Source organism: Corvus hawaiiensis, chromosome 4, assembly GCF_020740725.1.
Source record: "Corvus hawaiiensis isolate bCorHaw1 chromosome 4, bCorHaw1.pri.cur, whole genome shotgun sequence".
Taxonomy (NCBI): Eukaryota; Metazoa; Chordata; class Aves; order Passeriformes; family Corvidae; genus Corvus; species Corvus hawaiiensis.
In genome coordinates, this window is record NC_063216.1 from 24,262,531 (window position 1) to 24,282,768 (window position 20,238).

General features: G+C 37.4%; 1 protein-coding gene across 1 annotated transcript in view; it reads right to left on the reverse strand.

Annotated features, from left to right (window-relative positions):
* IGF1 (insulin like growth factor 1) overlaps positions 1–20,238 on the reverse strand; it is a 54,767-nt gene that overhangs the window by 14,336 nt on the left and 20,193 nt on the right. The window contains exon 3 of the mRNA XM_048301491.1: positions 668–849. Coding sequence (XP_048157448.1) covers positions 668–849 — 182 coding nt within the window. The remainder of the gene's footprint in view (positions 1–667; positions 850–20,238) is intronic.

The following is a 20,238-nucleotide window of genomic DNA, read 5'->3' on the forward strand; positions in this document are numbered from 1 at the left end:
TCAGAACTCTGCAACTATGTAAATAATACCAATCAACGTTGGAAGTGCTTGGAGAACATACATATTAAACTTCAAATAGTAAAAATGGAGTATGCAATGATTGCAGCGACTATCCATTTAATTTAGTTTTGATAAATAAAAAAAAAGGCAAACATAATGAAGGAAAAAAAGATTTGTTCATTTAAGTGTAAAATGAATAGCAGAATGGCTGATTTCCCTCTTGAGCACTCACTCTACCTCTCCCTAAAAGTGGAGGATGAGTGAAGAGATTCTGGATAAATGAGTTGTTAATCATTCAGTGTTTAGTTTCTCTTTTGAAAGAAGTCTTAGGTGATACTTATGATTGGATGATGCGGGTACTTGTCACTTACTACCCTGTGGAAGGATAAAACCTCGTAACTACTAGCTGAGCAATTCCATGTTTTATTCAGTGTTCTGAGAAATGAAATGGAACACACCACTTCCTACTTATTTTCCACCTTGGAAACTAATTTCCAAAGTTCCACTAGATCTAGTAGGCAGAAAACATCAGTAGTTTTCTATGTTGCCAGCCTTGATAGAATTTTCCTCCCCTAAAATACGTTGGGGTTTTTTGGTTGGGTTTTGTTTTTGTTGGTTTGGTTTGGTTGTTTGTTGGCCGCTGTGAATTTTTCCCAGCCTGGCCTACCTTTTGTGCTTTTGGCATGTCGGTGTGGCGCTGAGCACGTACGGACCGTGCGGATTTAGGTGGCTTTATTGGAGCACAATACATCTCCAGCCTCCTCAGGTCACAACTCTGGAAGCAGCATTCATCCACTATTCCCTTGTGGTGTAAGCGTCTGCTGCTGGATCCATACCCTGTGGGCTTACCTATTCAAAACACAAAGGGAAAGGTTTTATGTTAGAAAGAAAATGCAAAGATCTCAGGTCATATTATGAAGCTGTATTATGTTAACCGAATCACCACTGACCGTTGTAGAGCCTGCCTGTGTGTATCTATTCTAAGACCCTGTTCTCAGATACACCTTTGAAAGATATTCCTGGAAATGGACAGCTTTGATCTCTGCCTCTGGGTGGTTGCTATTTAAGCATTTGAGCAAATCTATGCCTTCTTAGAAAAGTATTATTAAAGTATTTTCTTGAACTGCCTGAGCCTCGAAAATGGAGAGGGAGGAAGCTGAAATCTGACATTCAGAAACCTTACAAAGGAAGTTTGTCATTTAGCTTTTGTATGAAAACTGATTGTTGAGGCACCTGAGGTAGCTGGTGTGTAAAGACCATAGATCATGACTGTGCTGTAGATAAGTATTTCCTAAGAAAAAAGGCTACACCGAGGTACTGTGTGAAGTCAGAGTGTGCTCCAAAGGGGAAATAAATAGTGTGTACCACTGCACAGGCTGTAAGGTCTGCAAGCTCAAAAGTGCAAAGCAGGAATCAAGATAACAAAGTAACCAATGAAATATGAAGGTTGATGGAAGAGATAAAAGCAGAAGATTTTTATATTCTATAGATTTGCAGAAGATAAGAAATGGGACTGACACAGCATGGCTTTCCTGTGCTTTGCATTTGCACCAGCCATCTGTGGCTACTACTTAATTGGCAAATATTTTGCATTTTTCACTCAGCTCCAGTAGAGGCCAACATTTTCATTCATACAACTCTTACACACTTACATTTTTGTCTTTTTCCCCCGTGGTTTATGATTTCCTTAGTAACTGCTGAATTCTCTGCTATCATACGCAGAGATTAAAGGCCCATTATTTCCTGGGATTTTTTGTACACAACCCAGTCAGATGTGCAGTTGCCCTGTTATGACTAACGAGAAATGAAGGAACGGTAAATTCACAAAAAATAAGTAGTTGCTTACTTAATATATCTACTTTAAAATTCTGGTAGAATTTGATTTCAGACAGTAAAATTCTGAAAAGATTAAGTGTTTTGTTTTGACAATTTCAGCATTAAATGTTTCCATTTACAGAATGATCCACATTGGTTAAGATCTGAAAAATACGGAAAAAAAGACAAGTGTGCCAAGAGCCAAAAAATGAAGTAACTCAATTCAGTCATCTCTACCAATTTCTTTTCTTGCATTTTTTTTTTCTCCTTCTCAGTTATATCACTGAGACCAAAAATCTGTTATTCACTGAGTTTGGCAGGAGTTTATGTTTTAAGAATTACTCAAGTTAGATAAAGGATAAGGATATCAAAAAAAGAGGAATATTCAGTTTCTCTTTGGAAAATTAATGCCCCCAATGCTTATACAGCAAAGTCTAGATTGATATCCATATGTTTTTCCTGCAGTGGTCAATTTGAAAAGACAGCATTATATTTTACTGTTCCCTGTGATTAAAATATGTATCCACCGATGAAGAGCCCTTGAGGCCTTAGAACATCAGTAAATGAAAAGACCTCTAGTGGTACAGTACATCTGACATTTTAGCCAGCAATTCAGTCAGCTAAGAACTAACTCTCCCTATGAGCTTTGTAAACCCAGAAAGCAGGTTTTTAAAATGTCATCTTTTTTTTTTTTCCCCCCCAGGGACTATAAATTAAACAAAAAGAAAAACATGCTTACTTAGTATATTGCAATCCACTGGAGGCCTCTACATTGTGCACTGCCTGCTAAGTTATTTGTTTCATAAGACTAAACAGAACAGCAAGCCAGGAGTAGATTACAGTAATATTTTGGTTTGTCTCTGTGTGTTGTTTTATGTGTATCACTGAAAAGTATTCTAAATACTAAGATGTGCAGTTGGCTTGGTTTTTTTTTTCTCCCAGACTATTTTCTCTCACTGAGTTATAATCTGAAATACAAGCTTTTCCCTGGAGATTTTTCCTGAAATCTGTTAATCTGGTTGTTTTAGCCTAAACTTTTAAAATTTAGCCCCCATGATAAAGTGTGGAGTGTCATTACTTTGCAGTATACCCACAGCTGTGCCACATTTTGTCTCGCTCCCATTTAAAGCACAGAAAGGCAAATTGTGTTCCTGGATATGCAGGTGTAACCCTTCCTAAAAGATGCATCCAAACTATAGGTACAAGAATTGATGAGTTAAGCTTCCCTTTCTTTTACCAATCTGTCAATTTTTCATAAGCAAGCATACCCTAAAAGCTTCTGTTCGAGTTATTTTACCCTACAGTGTCCAAATTCAACCATTTATAAAGTTGATAAAATACCTTTACTAACCTATGTCTGCTGCCTGCTTTATTTAGTCATCAGTAGCAACATTCTTCCTCACTATCATGTGCATAAATAGTTAATACAAATTCTGAATCCTGGAATCTTTCTGGTGAAAATCTCAGAGTACTCCAAAATCATTTTTAGTGTAGCCAGACAAAAGACATCTATGTTTTATTTTTCTTTCTGACAAAATAATAATTTTATGAAGGATTACATAATGTCTAAAAGCTCTTCAAAAGGCCTGTATGGTACATGTAACAAGATGGGAATGGAATCTCTATCACATCAGTAATGGTATCAGCTATGAAGTGTGACATTAATTTATTTGTAGGCCTAAATATTCGTGCATTACATGGCATAGTAAATGCTCATCCTTTATATAAAGATGACATTAGTATTGAGAAGTCAGAATTTTTTTTTCAAGAAATGTTTTCCCAAGGCTTTTGAAAGAGCTAAGCAATCAAGTATACTTAAGATTTGTGTGATGTAGAAAATGATATTGCCTAAAGTGCTGTACAACAGAGAGAGCAAATTAACAGAAAAAAATATTCCTTTTCAGTAATCATGATCCACAATCGTGATTGAGAAGTATCTGATGACTAAAGTAATTTTAAAGCAATGGATTTTAAGTTGCTTCTGACCTCTGAAGTGCTGCAGTGTACAAATATGCTATCACAGAGAAAGATGAGATAAAGAATTACAAGGAGATAGCACCACTTCTACAGATGTTAATCACTATTTGGCCCATCTGTTCTGGCAGGACTGCAGGATCAGATGGTCCCAGTTCATCAAGTTACCAAAGTATGCACTTAGATCTAGGCAAATGTTCAAGCTCCTCTGTGGTGTGTTGGACTAAATTGCATATTAAACAGTGAGCACATGCCTGAGTGCTCTCCTACATAGGAACTGATATAACTAAGCACTTAAGTTAATTTCTGGACAAAAATCCATATTGGTAAATAAATGGCGGCTGGTTCTGCATTTTTAATATAACTTCTCCTTCTTAATTTTAAAAAAAATATTATTGCCTTCTGTATGGACTACACCTTCTGTGTCACTATACTGGGAACACAGATAGTTCTTTCTCATCTTTCTGACATAATTTGAGTGCTGCCTTCCTGCTGTTATCAGAAGTTCCTTTTATTTACTCAACCATCAAAGTGCTGCCTGTGGACATACAACAGTCCTAGGTGTTCCTTTTTGCTGATATACACTGATTTCCTTGGAGGTTTCTTTCCTTTTTTGTCGGTTGCTAGCTCAAAAGAATTTCATATCATGTAGGTCAAAGTTTACTTAATAGAATATTTGGCTCTTATTTAATCTACTTTATCAAATCTGAGCATGTTTCTTTCGGTGTGCAACAAGCAGCTACAAAGTCTAGTCACACTGTTCTGAAGTGCTCTGAAAGCAGGCCAAGGTATAGGATTCCAATAGTTAAACAGCTGGCTTCTGCACTAACAGCACTTCCCTTTAAATGATGCAAAGTCAGTGGAGTAATGCAGCAGGACTTGTTTACACTTACTTTCTCTGTTCCTCCTCATCTCTCCAAAATACCCTACTGTTGCTGCCACTGCTTCTGCTCTACCAGTGGTTTCAATGTGAGAAGCACTGGGTGTAGGTGGACTACAGAAGTTTCAAATGTCAAGTTATCTAGGCATTCTGGGTAGAATCATAATCTACTGTTGTAGTAGTAAAATTAGAAATAACATGAGAACTAGCCCAGGATAAATGCAAAGCTTGTCTACTCTAAGACTCTAGGAAAGAACTGGGGTTATGTGTCCTGGAACTTTTATGTGACTATTTGTATTTGCTCTTGTGTCTCTTTTAACCAAGCAGTAGAACTTGAGAGTGCCATGTAGACTGTAATTCAGAAATACATCATAAATCTGAAAAACAGCGGATTTAATCCTAATCTAGCATTAGAGTCAATCTTCAGGTGCAACTGCAGCTTTTAAAGTATGGTGGAAGGCCATTGACCTATTAGAGTGCTATAGTCTTGTAGTGAGAAACCCCAAATGTTTCCATCAAAACATCGGGGTAAGGTACAATTTGGAAGCATTGATAGCAGCTAACAGTATTGGGATGTATTGGAGCATCCTGTAAGGCAGCAGGTCAGTCAGACAGGATTTTCCTGTGGCCTGAACAACAGGCTGAGAGTTTGTGGTGCTGCATCACAACACAGTACTTGAACAAGCACTTCCTGTGTGCTAGATCCAGACTGGGAACTGCTGGTTGGAGAGGTTTTGAGTTGCATGTGCTGTCTGCCTTATGGTGGCACAGAAGGCTAAGGGTGCTGAGTTTGAGATTCATCTTGCTCATCCCTGGTCTCTGAAAATTAGGGATCTGGTTTAAGATAGTGAAGTCAACAGGTAGGTGTGTATGGAGAGTGAATTATTCCTGTATTGAATGCTTCGCTTAAAATTAAATTTATTCTTGTCCTCTGAAAGAAATGGTCTTTCATCGACTACAGATAAAGCTAATTGATCTGGTCTTAGCATATATGCAGAGCTTCTTCTAGGAGATGGAACTCAAGGAAAATGAATTAAATTAAAAATTATTTGTCCTAAATCACAGAATTTATGCAACTGGTGGAGTAAAAGCTAATCTCTTTCATTTCCAATTTAACAATTAAATATAATGATAAATTGTTCTAAAGAACAGTCCAGCCAGTGTACTGTTTAATTTTGTATCTCTGTGCCTCTTTGACTACATTCTGTATGTTAATCTAGTATTTCTGTCTATATTTGCATCATAAATGCCTGTATATGCAAAATAAGAGACTGTTGATATCACTTTTCATCTCCTTGTAATCTTGAACAAATGGATTAGTGTTATATTGGTAATACTTCTTGAGGGTGCTCTGGAATTTCTCATCTGTATTTGAAAAATTATGAGTCAATGTTCAATCAGCAGGAAATGCCTGGGTTTTGATATTTCTATGAGTGTTAAAACAAACAAACAAGCAAATAAACAAACAAGCAAATAACAAATCTTGGGGGTTGTTGTAAAGTCCCTTACCAGAAATACCTCAAGGTTTAAATGTGCAAAGCAGGCAATCTGATTTTCATGTAAATAAGTTGCATGCATTTGAAGTGACAATATTTAATGTTTAGTTTCCATTTTCCTTCAATGTTTTGTTAATGCAAGAAAAATTATTATGCTTAGACTGATTTTTGTTTGTATTCATCAAAATGAGCATATATTAGCATTTATAAATGCTCAATGAATGGATGCCCTAGCTCTGAAATCTAATTTAATATGCATGAGAGTAGAGGATAAGCTTTATCAGTATGCCCAAGTAAAATCTTTATGAAAGCATATGCATTTGTTAATATTGTGATATTGCACTACAGCTACTGCTTTGTGGAATACTAGATTGTATTAACTACTGAGTCCAAAGAAAGAAGATGTTTGCTCTTTTCTCTGAAATCCTAGGCAAGTAAGACTGGGAAAACATGGACACTCAGTATTGATCTAGAAGACGAATCTGTCATAACTTCAGTGTTTTGCCTGAATAAGTGAGATTTAGAAATTTCACCTTTTGAAAAAAATTATAACTCCTTGATGTTTCAAATGCAGAGTAAAATAACTATTTCACTTCTCTAGTCAGTGAGACAAGTGTAGCTTTATTCCAGATGTGTTAATTTGTAATTTGTATGTCTATGTTTACTTAGTCTGTCACATAGTTAAATAATGTTTTTTTTCTTCTAGAAATATCCCTTCAGAAACTTTTTTTTTTCCTTCATTGTGTATAGAATTGGGACGAAATTCTTCTCTTCTCCTAAACTTATTTCCAAAGTACAGCACTTGTAACAATTTCCTCTCACATACAGGAGTGCTGTTCTCTGTCCTTGTTATGGAATAGCTGCTTTGGAGGCCATCTAATGTGCTAAGAATACGATAGAGCCATTATGCTTCACACAGTGATTCCCAAGTCATTTGCAATGTGTGAGGAGAAGGAGGTGTAGTTTTAAGTGTTGTACTGGGATGTGAAGCAGGAATTTCAGAGTTTAGATACTTTTGAGGGGGAAAAAAAATGGAAAAAGAATGGGAAACAATATAATGTCTTATTTTACACCAATTCAGTGCTCTGGAGGCTGAAAACCTTGCCGACCTAGCACAATTTACAAGCCTGCATCAGATTCCAGGGCTGGAAAGTGCCAGATGCTGCCAAAAATATATATACTTTGGCAAGGGAAATGCTTTGCTGAAGAGAAATTCACTATTGCAAGAATAACCAGGTTGATCAGGGTTTAGGACAAGATAATTAGAAGCCAGTAGGTCATTGTTACATTTGAATATTGCCCCTTGTAGTGCATTGAGGAGGGCAATGATAACACAGATATACAACCATAATGAAAATACATTCTCTCCCCTTCCTGCATATGCTCTCACAGGAAATAATTACTGCTTAACCTTGCGTGTGGTGCAAGTAGGAACAGTCTGATAGAAACTTTCATATCCTTCTTATCCCAAGCCAGTGTAAAACTGCATTTTATTTGGATTATCAAATTGATAACAATGAAACCCTATAACTGGGTGAAATTGTAACATCGCTGAAGTTACTGGTAAATCTTTTAGTGCAGTCAGGATTGTCTTGATGAATCAGATGCCAGAAGTTACTTATATATAACCTGATCCAAGGTCTACTAAAATCAATGGAAAGATTTCCACTGTCCTTAGTAGGCTTTTCAACATGCTGGTATTGAACACTTGCTTTTTCTTCCAACCTTGCTGTTCAATAAGTAAATACTGTCTTGGTGGCATCTAAAGAGATTGCAGGGAATGGGTGTGATGAGATTCCTTGAAGGAGGTGAGAAGAAGAGGATACTGATGTACAGTGTGAAGCAGAATGACTGATATGTGATTAGTGCCACTGACCACATAACAAGTAGTGCATTGCTTTGTACTTTGTAATCAGAATTTTTAGCTTTAGAAAAGTTACTCTTAGCTGTTCTCTGAGACATGAAAGCAAATAGCAAATGATAAGCATGGTGCTCTTGCATTGTGGCATCATTATCTGATTAGAGGCAGAAGGTGGGAATGGCTGTTCCAAGGCTCATCTAATACCTGTTCCATTGTCCAGGAGTGCATACATTACGATTTTAATTTTTATTTATACAGAATATATATATCCTCTTTACAGGAGAATAAATAGGTGGGCACAGGCCAATGTCACCTAACAGAGAAGTAGACTATTTTCATTCCCTTATTAGAAACAAGTGCTGGTTTGGCAGCAGCTGAACATGGGCCAGCAGTGGGCCCAGGTGGCCAAGAAGGCCAATGGCATCCTGGCTTGTATCAGAAGTAGTGTGGCCAGCAGGAGCAGGGCAGTGATGGTCCCTCTGTTCTTGGTTCTAGTGAGGTCATCACACTTTGAGTGCTGTGTTCAGTTCGGGGCCACTCACTACAAGAAAGACATTGAGGGGCTGGAGTGTGTCCAGAGAAGGGCAACGGAGCTGATGAAGGGTCTGGAGGAGCTGAGGGAGCTGGGAATATTTAGCCTGGAGAAAAGGAGGCTCAGAGGAGACCTTATGACTCTCTACAACCACCTGAAATGAGGTTGTGGTGAGATAAGGGTTGGTTGGTTTTTACTTCTTCCAAGTGGTTGGAAAAGGGGAAACAGCCTCAAGTGCCAAGGGAGGTTCAGGCTGAACAGCAGGAAAAATTTCTTCACTAAAAGGGTGGTTAAGCATTGGAACAGGCTGGTCAGGGGAACAGTGGAGTCACCACCCCTGGAAGTGTTCAAAAAACATGTAGGCGCTTTGTGATATGGTTTAGTGGTCAAGGTGGTATTCAGTCAAAGGCTGAACTCGATGATCTTGGAGGTGTTTTTCAACCTTAATGATTCTATAAGTGTGGCAATTAAAGAACAAGTAGGAGGGGGAAAGAAGGTAAGGCCAGTAAGAGCCTGGCTCACTCCTCACTGACACTATTAACTTTAGTGGATTTGCTCTATTGTGCTCTAAGCTCTGTCTAGTAAGATCTCACATCATTGCCAAGGGCTCTGCCAGGGAAAAGCATCCAACCTCGTACATTGATGCAGCTATAGGGCATCAGGAATAAACAATATTCAGTTTTGTACCTATGAAGTCTTGAATCTTCTTTAGGCTTCCAGTTATTGAACTTTTCTGTACAAGTCAGAATGACATTAGTTACTTCAAAAGTTACTTAAGCATGGTAAGATGACGTAATGCTTTTGGTGACAGTCCAGCATGTAGTTTTCTTACAGCCAACACTTTGAATGTGAATCATTTCCCAGAAAAAATATTTTTTATTGTCTGCTACTTTTGCCATATTGGGATGCTTTTACTTGTGGAAGTAGATTGCAAGATTGACTTGCAAGATTCCTGATTATAAAGTACAAATTAACCACTACATTCAGAACAGAAATTAAGGCAGAAAGATTAAGAGACAGATTCTTTTATCTTCTCTGATGCTAAACAGTACTGTATCCTAAATTACAAGAGGTCTCTGCAGAGAAAGATAAGAACTTAATTTAAGAAATATTTATGGAATCGAACTATCAATTATTTGCACAGGAGAAGGCTGTGTCAGCGCCGGGAACTGAACCTACATCAACATAAGCACCAGGCCAATGCTTTAACTATATACCTGTCTTTCTTTAACCTTACTTTGGAGTCAGTAGGGCATGCAAAAATATAATCTTGAAATGAAGCATTCATTTGAGGTCATGATGCTCCTGGTTAAATTTGTCAAAGGAGATAAAAGAAAAATGAAACTTTCCAGAGGAGTGCATCGTCATTAGGGAGTGAGGATGAGGTCATTGGGATGAGAAAGGGACAGTGCATTGTGGCTGGAAACAAAACCAGAGCTAAACCTAGCTAAAATATAGTGGTGTTTGATTCATCTTTCGCTCACAATGATTTTCTACCAGTTGTAGCTCCATCCTTTAGCAATTTAATTTTGCAGTAGGAGCTAGGAGAATCAATTCTAGTGGCAGGAACATAAAGAAGTCAGTGCTGAATAACAAATGAATCTACACTTGCTCTCCTTGTCCTTCCAGCTCACCTTGTTATTGCTGAAGAAATGCAGGGGGATTGTAAGGGAACACTGTTATAGTGCAGGGAGAAATTAGTTCCACTATAACACTTTAAATACCAAAACTAGAGTTTCTGTAGGATGCTTGAAAGTGGAAGTGCTTGTGGGAAGTAAAGCTGTTTTATGAAACAAGGAGGACACAGTCCATCTTTTATGGGGCTGACAATGCCCTCTGCAGTCACGGTGTTTAAAAGGGAATGTAGTTTCTGAAAAGATTTTTTTTTTCAGTTCTCACTTGCTAAGTTTCAGTGGCCTTTTCAGGGAAGTTGAAAGATTTTTAAAGTTCATGTCTGTTAAAAGAGAAGTTTTTCTAAGTAACCAGAATTATTCCTTTCTTTTATTATTTATTTTCCAACTTGTTTAAGTTTGATTAATGATCAAAACCTTTGCATCAGTTAAAGATGTTTTTCAATGGCTTCTCCTATTTTGCAATCCTGCTATCCTTTTATTTCACTACGCTTCTTCTCTGGGTTATATGGGAATACTATAAACTTTAAAAAGTCTGTGGCAATGTTGAGGTTGACCTGGCCTTTACATTTTAGGTACTCACTGACTTTTTTTGAGCCACCACACCCACAATTATATAAGCAAGTGAATCCAGTTCAGCAGAAAAGCAGTAGGATGAGTAAGTATTCTTACAATGGTGTAGAGTTTTTATTTTTCTTATAGGTGCCATAATGTGTAAGCTTAATGGTGACTCTGTAAAACCTAGCTGTTAGATGCACTTTGTCTGCAAAATCATTCTTCCCAGTGCTGGGCCAGTGTTTTTCACATCATGTCATCCACTTCATCAGTCTGAGCCTACCCCTGCTCAGGATCTATGGTGGTTATAAAAAAAAAAAAAAAAAAGAGAAAGGAGTATTGTGGAAAAAATACTTGTCTTAGGCATCACTGGCCAGTGGAGGGCTTACACGGTATCAGAACAAATGCGAAAATAGAACCAAGTAATTCCTAGGAAATGCATTTCTAAAGAATCTCTTTTATTCCCTTGTTGGTTATTAAAGATCACAGCCTTTTTGAATTCTCAGGTCTTCAACACCTATAATTCATTTTTTATTCCTTTACATGCTAATAAATCTCAAAGCCTGGAGGACTTTGAATAAATCTTTTGATCATCTGAAAGCCTAGATTCTGAGTTTTGTGTTGGACATAGGCATCAGTATGAATATCTTTGTTGTGAGTCTTTAGATACTTAGTTCTGTAGTTACAAGTTAGCTGTATTTGAAATTTAGAATCCAGTATTCAAATTAAGGGTCAAGGTGTACAAAGGAAAATTACATTCAGGCATACCCTGTTGGTACCCAGAATTTGACTTAATAAGATCATAAATATTTTTAAATAACTATCCTTAAGTAGTTAATTGTAGTTAATCCTACAATTGGATCTAGTACTGTTGTACATAAACTGAATCAAACACTTCCACACAACAAAACCACCTAAGCACCAAAATCCTTGTAATTTTTCATCTTCACTTCTTCTGATTTGATACAGCTAAAGGAGTGGGCGAATGTCCAGGTAGGGCTAAATAATTTTCAGGTATTTTAGATGTGCAGCTGAAGAGTTTTTCGTTTAATAACATATCCAAATTAACTTTATTGTTATCCACTCAAATGTCATTGCGAAAATTAAAAAAAGAATACTTGCAACTGCCTGCACTATTAGTATTTATACAGTTTTAGTGTGGATGTAGATGCCAGCAGTACAATATTTCTTTCTCTTAGGTCTTTTGTAGCAAAACCTTCTAGAGTTCTTTCCATTGAGCGTGATTTTTTGGATAAAATACGACCATTGCTCTCACTGAAACTTTGGGCAAAATGTATCCCAAATTAAATTGAATTTTTTGTGGTTTGGGAAAGTTGGATTAATTTTTTCCCTTGTTTTTTCTTTTAAATTCCTCTAAACTCCTCATTGCTTGCCAGAAAAGGAGGTGCCAAAATAACCCAAGGAGGCTGTGCAGCCTCTCCAGAAGTGAGAAGTTCAGTAAGTTTAGTGAGAGTGGCTGTTCACTCATTTTCCCCATTAGTGAAATTTAGAAAAGTTTCATGTCTGCATCCAGGATAAAATCCTAAATGAAAGTACAATGAAGTCACTTTCACAACTCTTCTTGTCTAAAACAGGTCTGAGTTTTCACTTCTTTTTTTCTAAATGACTACCTAAACTGCATCTCTTGTGATTTGGCTTAATTATTTGCAATTTCTCATCATCTGTTAGTCGCTTATGCCTCTCATGTGTTCCTTCTTGACTTCTTCCGATACCACTTCATAACTTTTCTAATGAATTTCCTAAACTCATTCCAGCATTCTAGGTGTTCTTTGTTTATCCCTCTAGCAGTTAGACAGCAGGGCATCAAATACATTGCTACCAATTTAAACTTCATAGTTGTTTTGACTTTCCATTCAGCATCATAAAACTGCTATGCAATCAACTGTGATCACTCTAAAGACAAAACCAACGAAAAATAAACTATTGCATATGGTTTTCTCTATGCAACTTCAGAACAGTATTTCTTTAAACCAGATAAATTTAATGTATGTCTCATTTAGAATTGGTGACAATAAAATAAACAACATCCTTGCTATTTTGTTTTCTAATCTTAGTGATACAAAGCATAAACTAAAAGGTTTTTATGCAGAAATAGCTGTGTGTTATGGACCTGTGTGGGATTGAATATGTTTCTTGATTTGTCTGTCTCCCTCTACTTGCATGGCTGGGATCTTTTGCCATACTACCACTTGCAAGCAGATCTGAGCACTGGAATTTCCTGGGTATGGTTTTATTATAGTGCAAACTGGCTGTGTCTCTGGAAGATTGGAATGATTCTGTGATAACTGATAAATTTTATCCTAGTGTACATAAGGTTTAAAAAAAGGCTTTCTGTCCTTTAAACGGTTTGTATCAATTGTTCTTAAGGTCACGGTCTATTGAAAAATTTAAACAAAATATTCATCTGACAAGGGCTGCAGTTTATTTCTACCTTATTCTCAGGGTTTTGGATCTTTTTTTCAATTAAGACTGTCTTTATGGTCAGTCATACATTAGCCCTGAAATCACATTATGACATACATATTTGTTTGTTTGTTTGAGCTCAGGGTTGAGACCCAGGGGGCTTTGTAGTTGTTGAATCTCCTGGGCAGTGTACGCTGTTGAAATGCCTGGAAACTGACAGGGACATTCTTTGCAGTCATTGTTTTCCTGTGTTATTTGTGTGCAAATTATGGGCTGTATGTCCATTTCTTATTCACACTAGAGGGCTCCTTCACACTTGCTTAGCAATGTGGCAGCACCTACAAGTTAGAACAGTGGAAACATGCTGCAGTGCAAGGCTTTGCCTGCATTTCAGGACATAATAGGGTCCTGCGTCCTCCCTTCACAGAAATTGCTTCTGCATATTGTAACACTGTCACCTCATGAGCAGTGTCAGAATGGCCTGTGATAATTTTCTCTCCTTCTTACCACATTATGTGGGAAGAACAGAAACACTACAGGACTATTTCTGAACAAAGAGAAGATTTTCTCCCTGTTCACCTTAAACGTACTCATGAGAATAATAAATGTCATAATCAAGCCAGCTGATAAACCGGAAATCTTACCTTGAATGTTTCCTAAAATTAGGTAAGATTGTTGAAGATTATTGAAAATCATGTGGACTTGTCTTTCTGCCTTTGTGGCAGAAGTGGCTGAGATGATCTAATTTCAGTAGTGAGGACCAGTGTTTTTACAAGTTGAAGAAAATGCTTATGCTAACTGAATGTTGCAGTAGTCTTTCCTGCCAGTACTTGTGTCTTGGACTACAGTAGCTCAGATAATGGAAAAGAACTAGAAAATTAGAAGAAAGATTAACTGTTGGAACAAGGCACCCCCATGTGATAACTACTCTTGACCTTTTTTTTAGACTAGAATTTCAGATAATTTTGGCTTGTAAATACAGCTCTGAAATTTGAAAACTAAGTTGGTAGAGAAGATGTGTAAATCAGGAAGCAAAACACTTCTCAAATATCTGTGTTGTTATCTGTTATGTTCTCTTTTTCACAATATTAATACTTTTCTTAATTGTCTATACAGAAATTTCTTAGTATTAATCAGATTGGGCTTTCTTAATGTCTAATTTAAATGAAGTATTATGGCAGAAAACCCTGAAATTTACTGACAAAGTAGCTGTGTGCTATAGTTCAGTAACCTTTTAATTTTCTAAAATAACTGAATTCTCTTCAGTGTGAGAGGCTGCGTAGTAAACAGCGTCCACTCAAGTAACAATATTGGAAACTGTTCCCAAAACACTGAGTTATGTTGATATTTTAAAACATTGCTACTGTTTTCCACAGCTTCGGCACTTAAGCTCTACCCTGCTCTTTGTCAGCTTCATGCTTGGGAAATGTCACTGGAGTGACAGCTGGTGGAGTGAAGGCAAAGAGAGGAGAAGAAGCACTGAAAAAGGCAAAGAATGGAGACAAAGCACTGAAAAAAATGCTTGGAACACATTCCTGTGTTGTAGGGAGAAAGGACGCCAGAAATAAAGAAACCAGTGCATGGCTTTTAATATGCACAACGTGTTCCATCCTATGTAAAAGCCTGTTCAGGGCTGGTTGCATTTAAACGTCCATGCACGATGGGCAGCGTATTTGTCAGGACTCCTTGCCACTCTTCAATAATGCAGCAACAAGGAAGATTATCTTTCTCCTACTCCAGGATGACGTCACTGCACTGATAAGAAGGACTTAGAAAAGGTTTATGTTCTTAGCACTAGATTTAAAGAATATAATGCTCCTTTTAATATAGTAATTTCTAGCTCTCCTAATTTTCAGTGTTGATCTTGCAAGATCATTAGGAAATTCAGAAATCATTTCTCTGGTTTGAGAGGAAAAGAGTGGGGTGATCTAAGGATAAATAAGCTTTCTGCTGTAGAGTTCCTCTACCACTGTATCACATCTGGAAAGTATCCACAAGGTCTTTTCAAAGTGATGTGCTGTAAAATTGCTAAAAATGCAGTCTTTAAAAATTCAAAATATTGTTAAGTTTTTAGTGTTGAAGTTGGTAGTAGTTATTGAGTACTTGATTTTTTTCCTAATAAAGCAGACATTTTAAATCTATTATTTCACATTTTAAACTTTCACATTAGACACCATCCTGGATCAAGAGAAAGTATCGGTGACAGGACACTTGTTCTTTCCTTATCAGAAGAAAAGAGATATTATCATACCATATCCTGCATCTTGCTCAGATTCATTTTGACTCATTTCCTCAGAGAAATTGCTGAAAACTCTCTAGACTTCTTCATGGACAATTCATTCATTATTGTCTCATTGCCCTGGCACAATCATATTAAGTTGTATTTAGTGGATGTAGAAGAAGAAAGAAGAAGAGTAGCTCTTCTGGATGGGCTATGTGGCATCTGCTATAGCTCAAACTGGAATCAGTGGGGGGCAGCCCAATTCCTAAAGAACAATTCATCCTGACTTATTGCACAAAGTGCATATAAGTGTTTGAGATTTAAATACTTCTGCAAAACCAAACTAAATATCCTGCAACACTATCATCAATTGATACACAACAGAACACAAAGTTTTGGTAATCATACATATAAACTCTGATTATTTGGCATGGTAGTACTGTCACTAATTGTTGGAGCAGGTAATGACACCTAATCTTCATATTGCCTGACATTTCCTAATATTAATCTTTGCCTTAACACCATTATAACTTAACCAAACATTGATTGTCTGGGTTTCAGGTTTTATGGATTGTGTGTATTCTATAGGTTCTGGAGGTGTTTTGTTCTCTTCTTGTAGAGGAGTTGCAAAGAAAAAGGTGCAACTAAAACCATTGAGTCATTTCTGACAGTAAGATTGGAAGCTATATGATTTTGCCCCTGTTAAAATGTACCCCTCTTCCCTGAAGTGTTAGCCTGTTTTACTGAATAACCTTTGTGCTTCCATCACGTGAAGGTGGAATTCGGGGAAGAGGCAAAAAGGAATCATGGTTTGGGTTGGAAGGGACCTTAAAGATCATCTTGTTCCAACCCCACTGGAGATTATTTCGGTTCAGATACTTTTCTTGTTATACTCCCCTCATGATAATTTCAAAGAGTTGTCATCTAGCAACTTTCCTGCTGTTTAGAGTGGCTGCTGTCATTTGTTACTGCTGCCATAGGCGAACCTGCTGTCTGATATTGACATTTCCCCATCTGAACATTGACATGAGGTTTCTCTTAAAAACATTTTTTCTTGGAATTTACTGATATTGAAGTTAAACAAGGTGTGGCTGCTTTGTGGTCAGGTGGGTTGGAGTGGGTGTTTCTGTAGAGATGCTTCAGAGTCTGCACTAACCAGGACTGCAAAATCGATATTTATGTACCTGTCCACTGACATGTAATGGCTACTATGCAGGGCAGTCACTGCCCAACCCAGATCTGATTAAGAAAAATGTGACAAGGTTGCATGTGCTGAGCGTTTGTGAGAGAACTGTCCTTGAAACCTGGTTCAAACATGATTCACCCTCAAAGGAGTCAAAGTCCTAGTTCAGGTAAGGTAGCTGCCAAACACAGAACTTTGTTAGCAACTTTTAAAGGCTCCTCTGTCTTAAATTATATTTTCTTCTGATTCATCGTTTTCACCTCTCTCTAGATGAGGTTTTTCTGCCTTTCTTGTAACACCTTTCTGTTACTGCTAATTCTCACCTTCTTCGCTCCTTGATGCAATTCTGTTGTATAACGAATGCTTTTAAAAGAAGTATACTAGAGTATTGACTCCTTTAAATTCTTGATGGATATCTCAAAGCTCAGACTAAGACCTTTTTTTTCTATTGTTTCTGCATTAAGAATACTGGAAACTTTTGACCAGAGTTTCTATTAAATTTGAAAGAGTAAAACTTTTCTCAACTGACTTTTCCAAGTCAAAAGTACTTAACAATTCTGAAAAATAATGCCTTCACAGCTCATCAGCACAGTATTGACCCAGAACTGACAGATATCCTAACTACAGGGAAGTCACTGACTTTGGAAAATTAACCTCATGGGAATATTGATAGAAATGAGACTAGGAAAAGAGCATGCAAGGCAAGTGTGCTCTTCTCTGAGGTAGTTCTTTTGATTTATTGGCAGAATGTTGTGGAAAATAAAAGAAATTGCTTACTAGGCTCTACCACTTTATTGAGAGGATGCAAAGGAAGTGTGAAAAGTGGAATGTGTGGGGAATTAGAGTGAGAGCACAGTATTTTGTTGCTGGCAGATGTGTGCTAGGCTTCACCATTTTACTGGGGTGGTATAATTCAGTTGTTATGACACATCCAGGAAGAAAAACAGAAAACACGAGCTGGAGGCTTGGAGAAAATTAAATGATGATGACTCAGAACTTATACCCCAAAGTAAAATGAAGATTGAAACACTGCATCAATTTGTTTAGCAGAGAAATCTGATGCAAACATGAAAAAATGAGCTTCTTTAAAGTTATTCAGGCTTTGCACTGATCTTCAGATGAAGACGGTAATATTAAAAAGGTAGTGTCAAGGTGAAAGGCAAGGATGATTACAGATAAACTGCAAATTGAGCTTATGTTTTTGCTGTAATTTTATTTTCAAAGTATTTTTTTTGTTCATTGTGCAGTCAGCCCTACATCTGCTTCTGCTGAAAACCAAGGAAAAGTGTTTCATTGCCTAAAAGTGTTATTGTTTGACTTGTTTGGCTGGGAGAATGAGTCTCAAGTAACCTATGAACTCTGTGCCGTATTCCTGCAGTAAGCAGAGGGCCTGCTGGGGTGATCTACTTAACTTGCCATTAAGTTTTATGTAAACTGTTATAACATTGTTTAAAAACAGTTTGCAGGATTCTCTGCAGTAATATGGCATATATTAACTTCTAGACTGAAAGTAGTAGCCAATTTGTATCCCTTATGTAAACAGATCTATTTTTTTGTATTTACTGAACTGTCTTCCTAAGTTTGATAGACTATTACCTATAATTTATCAGCAGTACTGCAATGTGACACTTTGCTTAAAACTTTAACCCTTGCAGTATTTGGGTTATATGTGGATGAGCTTCTAAAAAGTAGTATTTTGTTGGATCTGAATTGCTATCTGAATCAGAGGATTTCAAAAGCAGTTTTAAAAGGTGAATAAACATCATTGCCTCATTTTCACACATGGTGAAAGTAAGACAAATACAGATAAAATTAGTTGGTTCAAGGTTATGTAAACCAGTTAGTCCCATAGCCAGAAATAGTCCTAGCCCTCCCACCTGCTTACTCTTTATCTGTTGTCTATCTAAAGAAACACTTTGTCTGTCCTCTGAAATACAGAAGATGGGAGGTGGTTTACACCAATTAGGCTTCTCATATTAGAAAGTCTAATTTCTGGACTCTTGGAAAGCACAGAAAGGGACTGCGCTAGTCCTAATTGCATACTGCTGGGCCCCTACATTTCAACATCTCATAATTTTTTTCATGGTTGCAAAATTTATAATTAAATGTTCTGTACGTATGAGAAATTGGCTAGCAACAATATCATCTTATGCAGCATATCAACCAAGTGACTGTGGGTTTGATCCTGTAAGTAATCTGTGTCCAGAAGTCTTGTGCACTTTAGGTAACATTTATAATTGCCTGGTGCTGAGAGGCAAGATGATGGTCTTGTTACTTGTTACCAGAGAAATTCAGGTATTTTTACCTTTGCCAAAGAAGCTGTAATACTGTCTACCCTAGAGGATGATGTTGCATGGAGCATATCATCCCTTATCTTCTGAAAGCATAGCCTCAAAACTCACTGAACACAGGGCAGCCTAAGGGCCACAGTGAGCTTTTATTTCATATTTTTATGCATCGTAAAGACAGTGCTAGTGTTCTCCTTGATGGATTATCAGGAGGGCAAAGGCTACATTACACCACTGCTGCTGACTGTGGTCACAGAAAGGCACAATCAGACTGACATTAATTCCTCTGGCTTACAGCTCCAACCTGCTGATATTCCAAAAGGACGGATAATAGGTAACACTACCTACTCCACACCACGTGTCACCTGAGGCAAAGGGTGCATGTCATTCCCTTCACTAGTACCTGGCAATGCTGAGCTCTGTTTATCACCAGCCACTTGGCAACAAGAACTATTCTTGGTTAGGGCTTTGCTGGTGTCCTGCAAAGCAGATACTCTGGAATTTCTGCAGCTCACAAGAACGAGGCAATTTCTGTTGTTCCAGTGAAAGGAGGAATAGGCTAATGATTCTCTGGAAGGGCACGCAGGGTTGAAAAAAAGGAGAGGAGGATTACATTCCCAGTTTCTGTTACAAGTTATTCATCACTGCTTGTAGTTGTTGGGCTGAACCTATATTAAGTTCAGTTGGGTTGATAGCTGCATCATTTACTCAGCAATTCGGGTGTGCTATGGGTTTTTTTTATTGACTGCATATATTTTGGCACATTTTAGTCTGTTTGTAATGTAAAAGCCCAAGCAAGTGTATTGCTGTCCATTAAAATGATCACGATTAGCTCTCTTACTAGACTATAGATAGCATTGTGAGTTAGATTGGTAATGAAACCTGTTCTTATTGTGTCTGTTGTCTGAATCCAAACTTCCAGTGTTAACACTGGCTTAACAAGCTTTACATTTTCTGTTTCCTTTATAAAAAAAAAAATACAAAGAGCTCATATTTCAAAATAAATCTCCTGAACTGTACTTTATTTAACAGCTGACACAGCTGAGATTTTAAGCAGCTGAATGCACATATAATGCATTTTAAGAAGTGACATTGCTATGGTTATGAGTTACACAACAATATGATGTCAGCCCTCTGATTGGTGCCATGGTATTTAGCAATGCCACTTGGACAGGAAAGTTCACACACAGAAGCCTGTCCAACAGTTCTAAGAATTTTATATCTTTTGAAGTATTCAATATATTTCTTTGTGTTGAAGCACTGGCCTTCCAAAACCCTTGTTTTCATTTTCCAGCAATCTCAGTGAACTTGGGGTCATTGGATTGTTTGCTTTCTCACTGGCTGCACTGAAATCAAGCAGCCATCAGCTAAATTACTA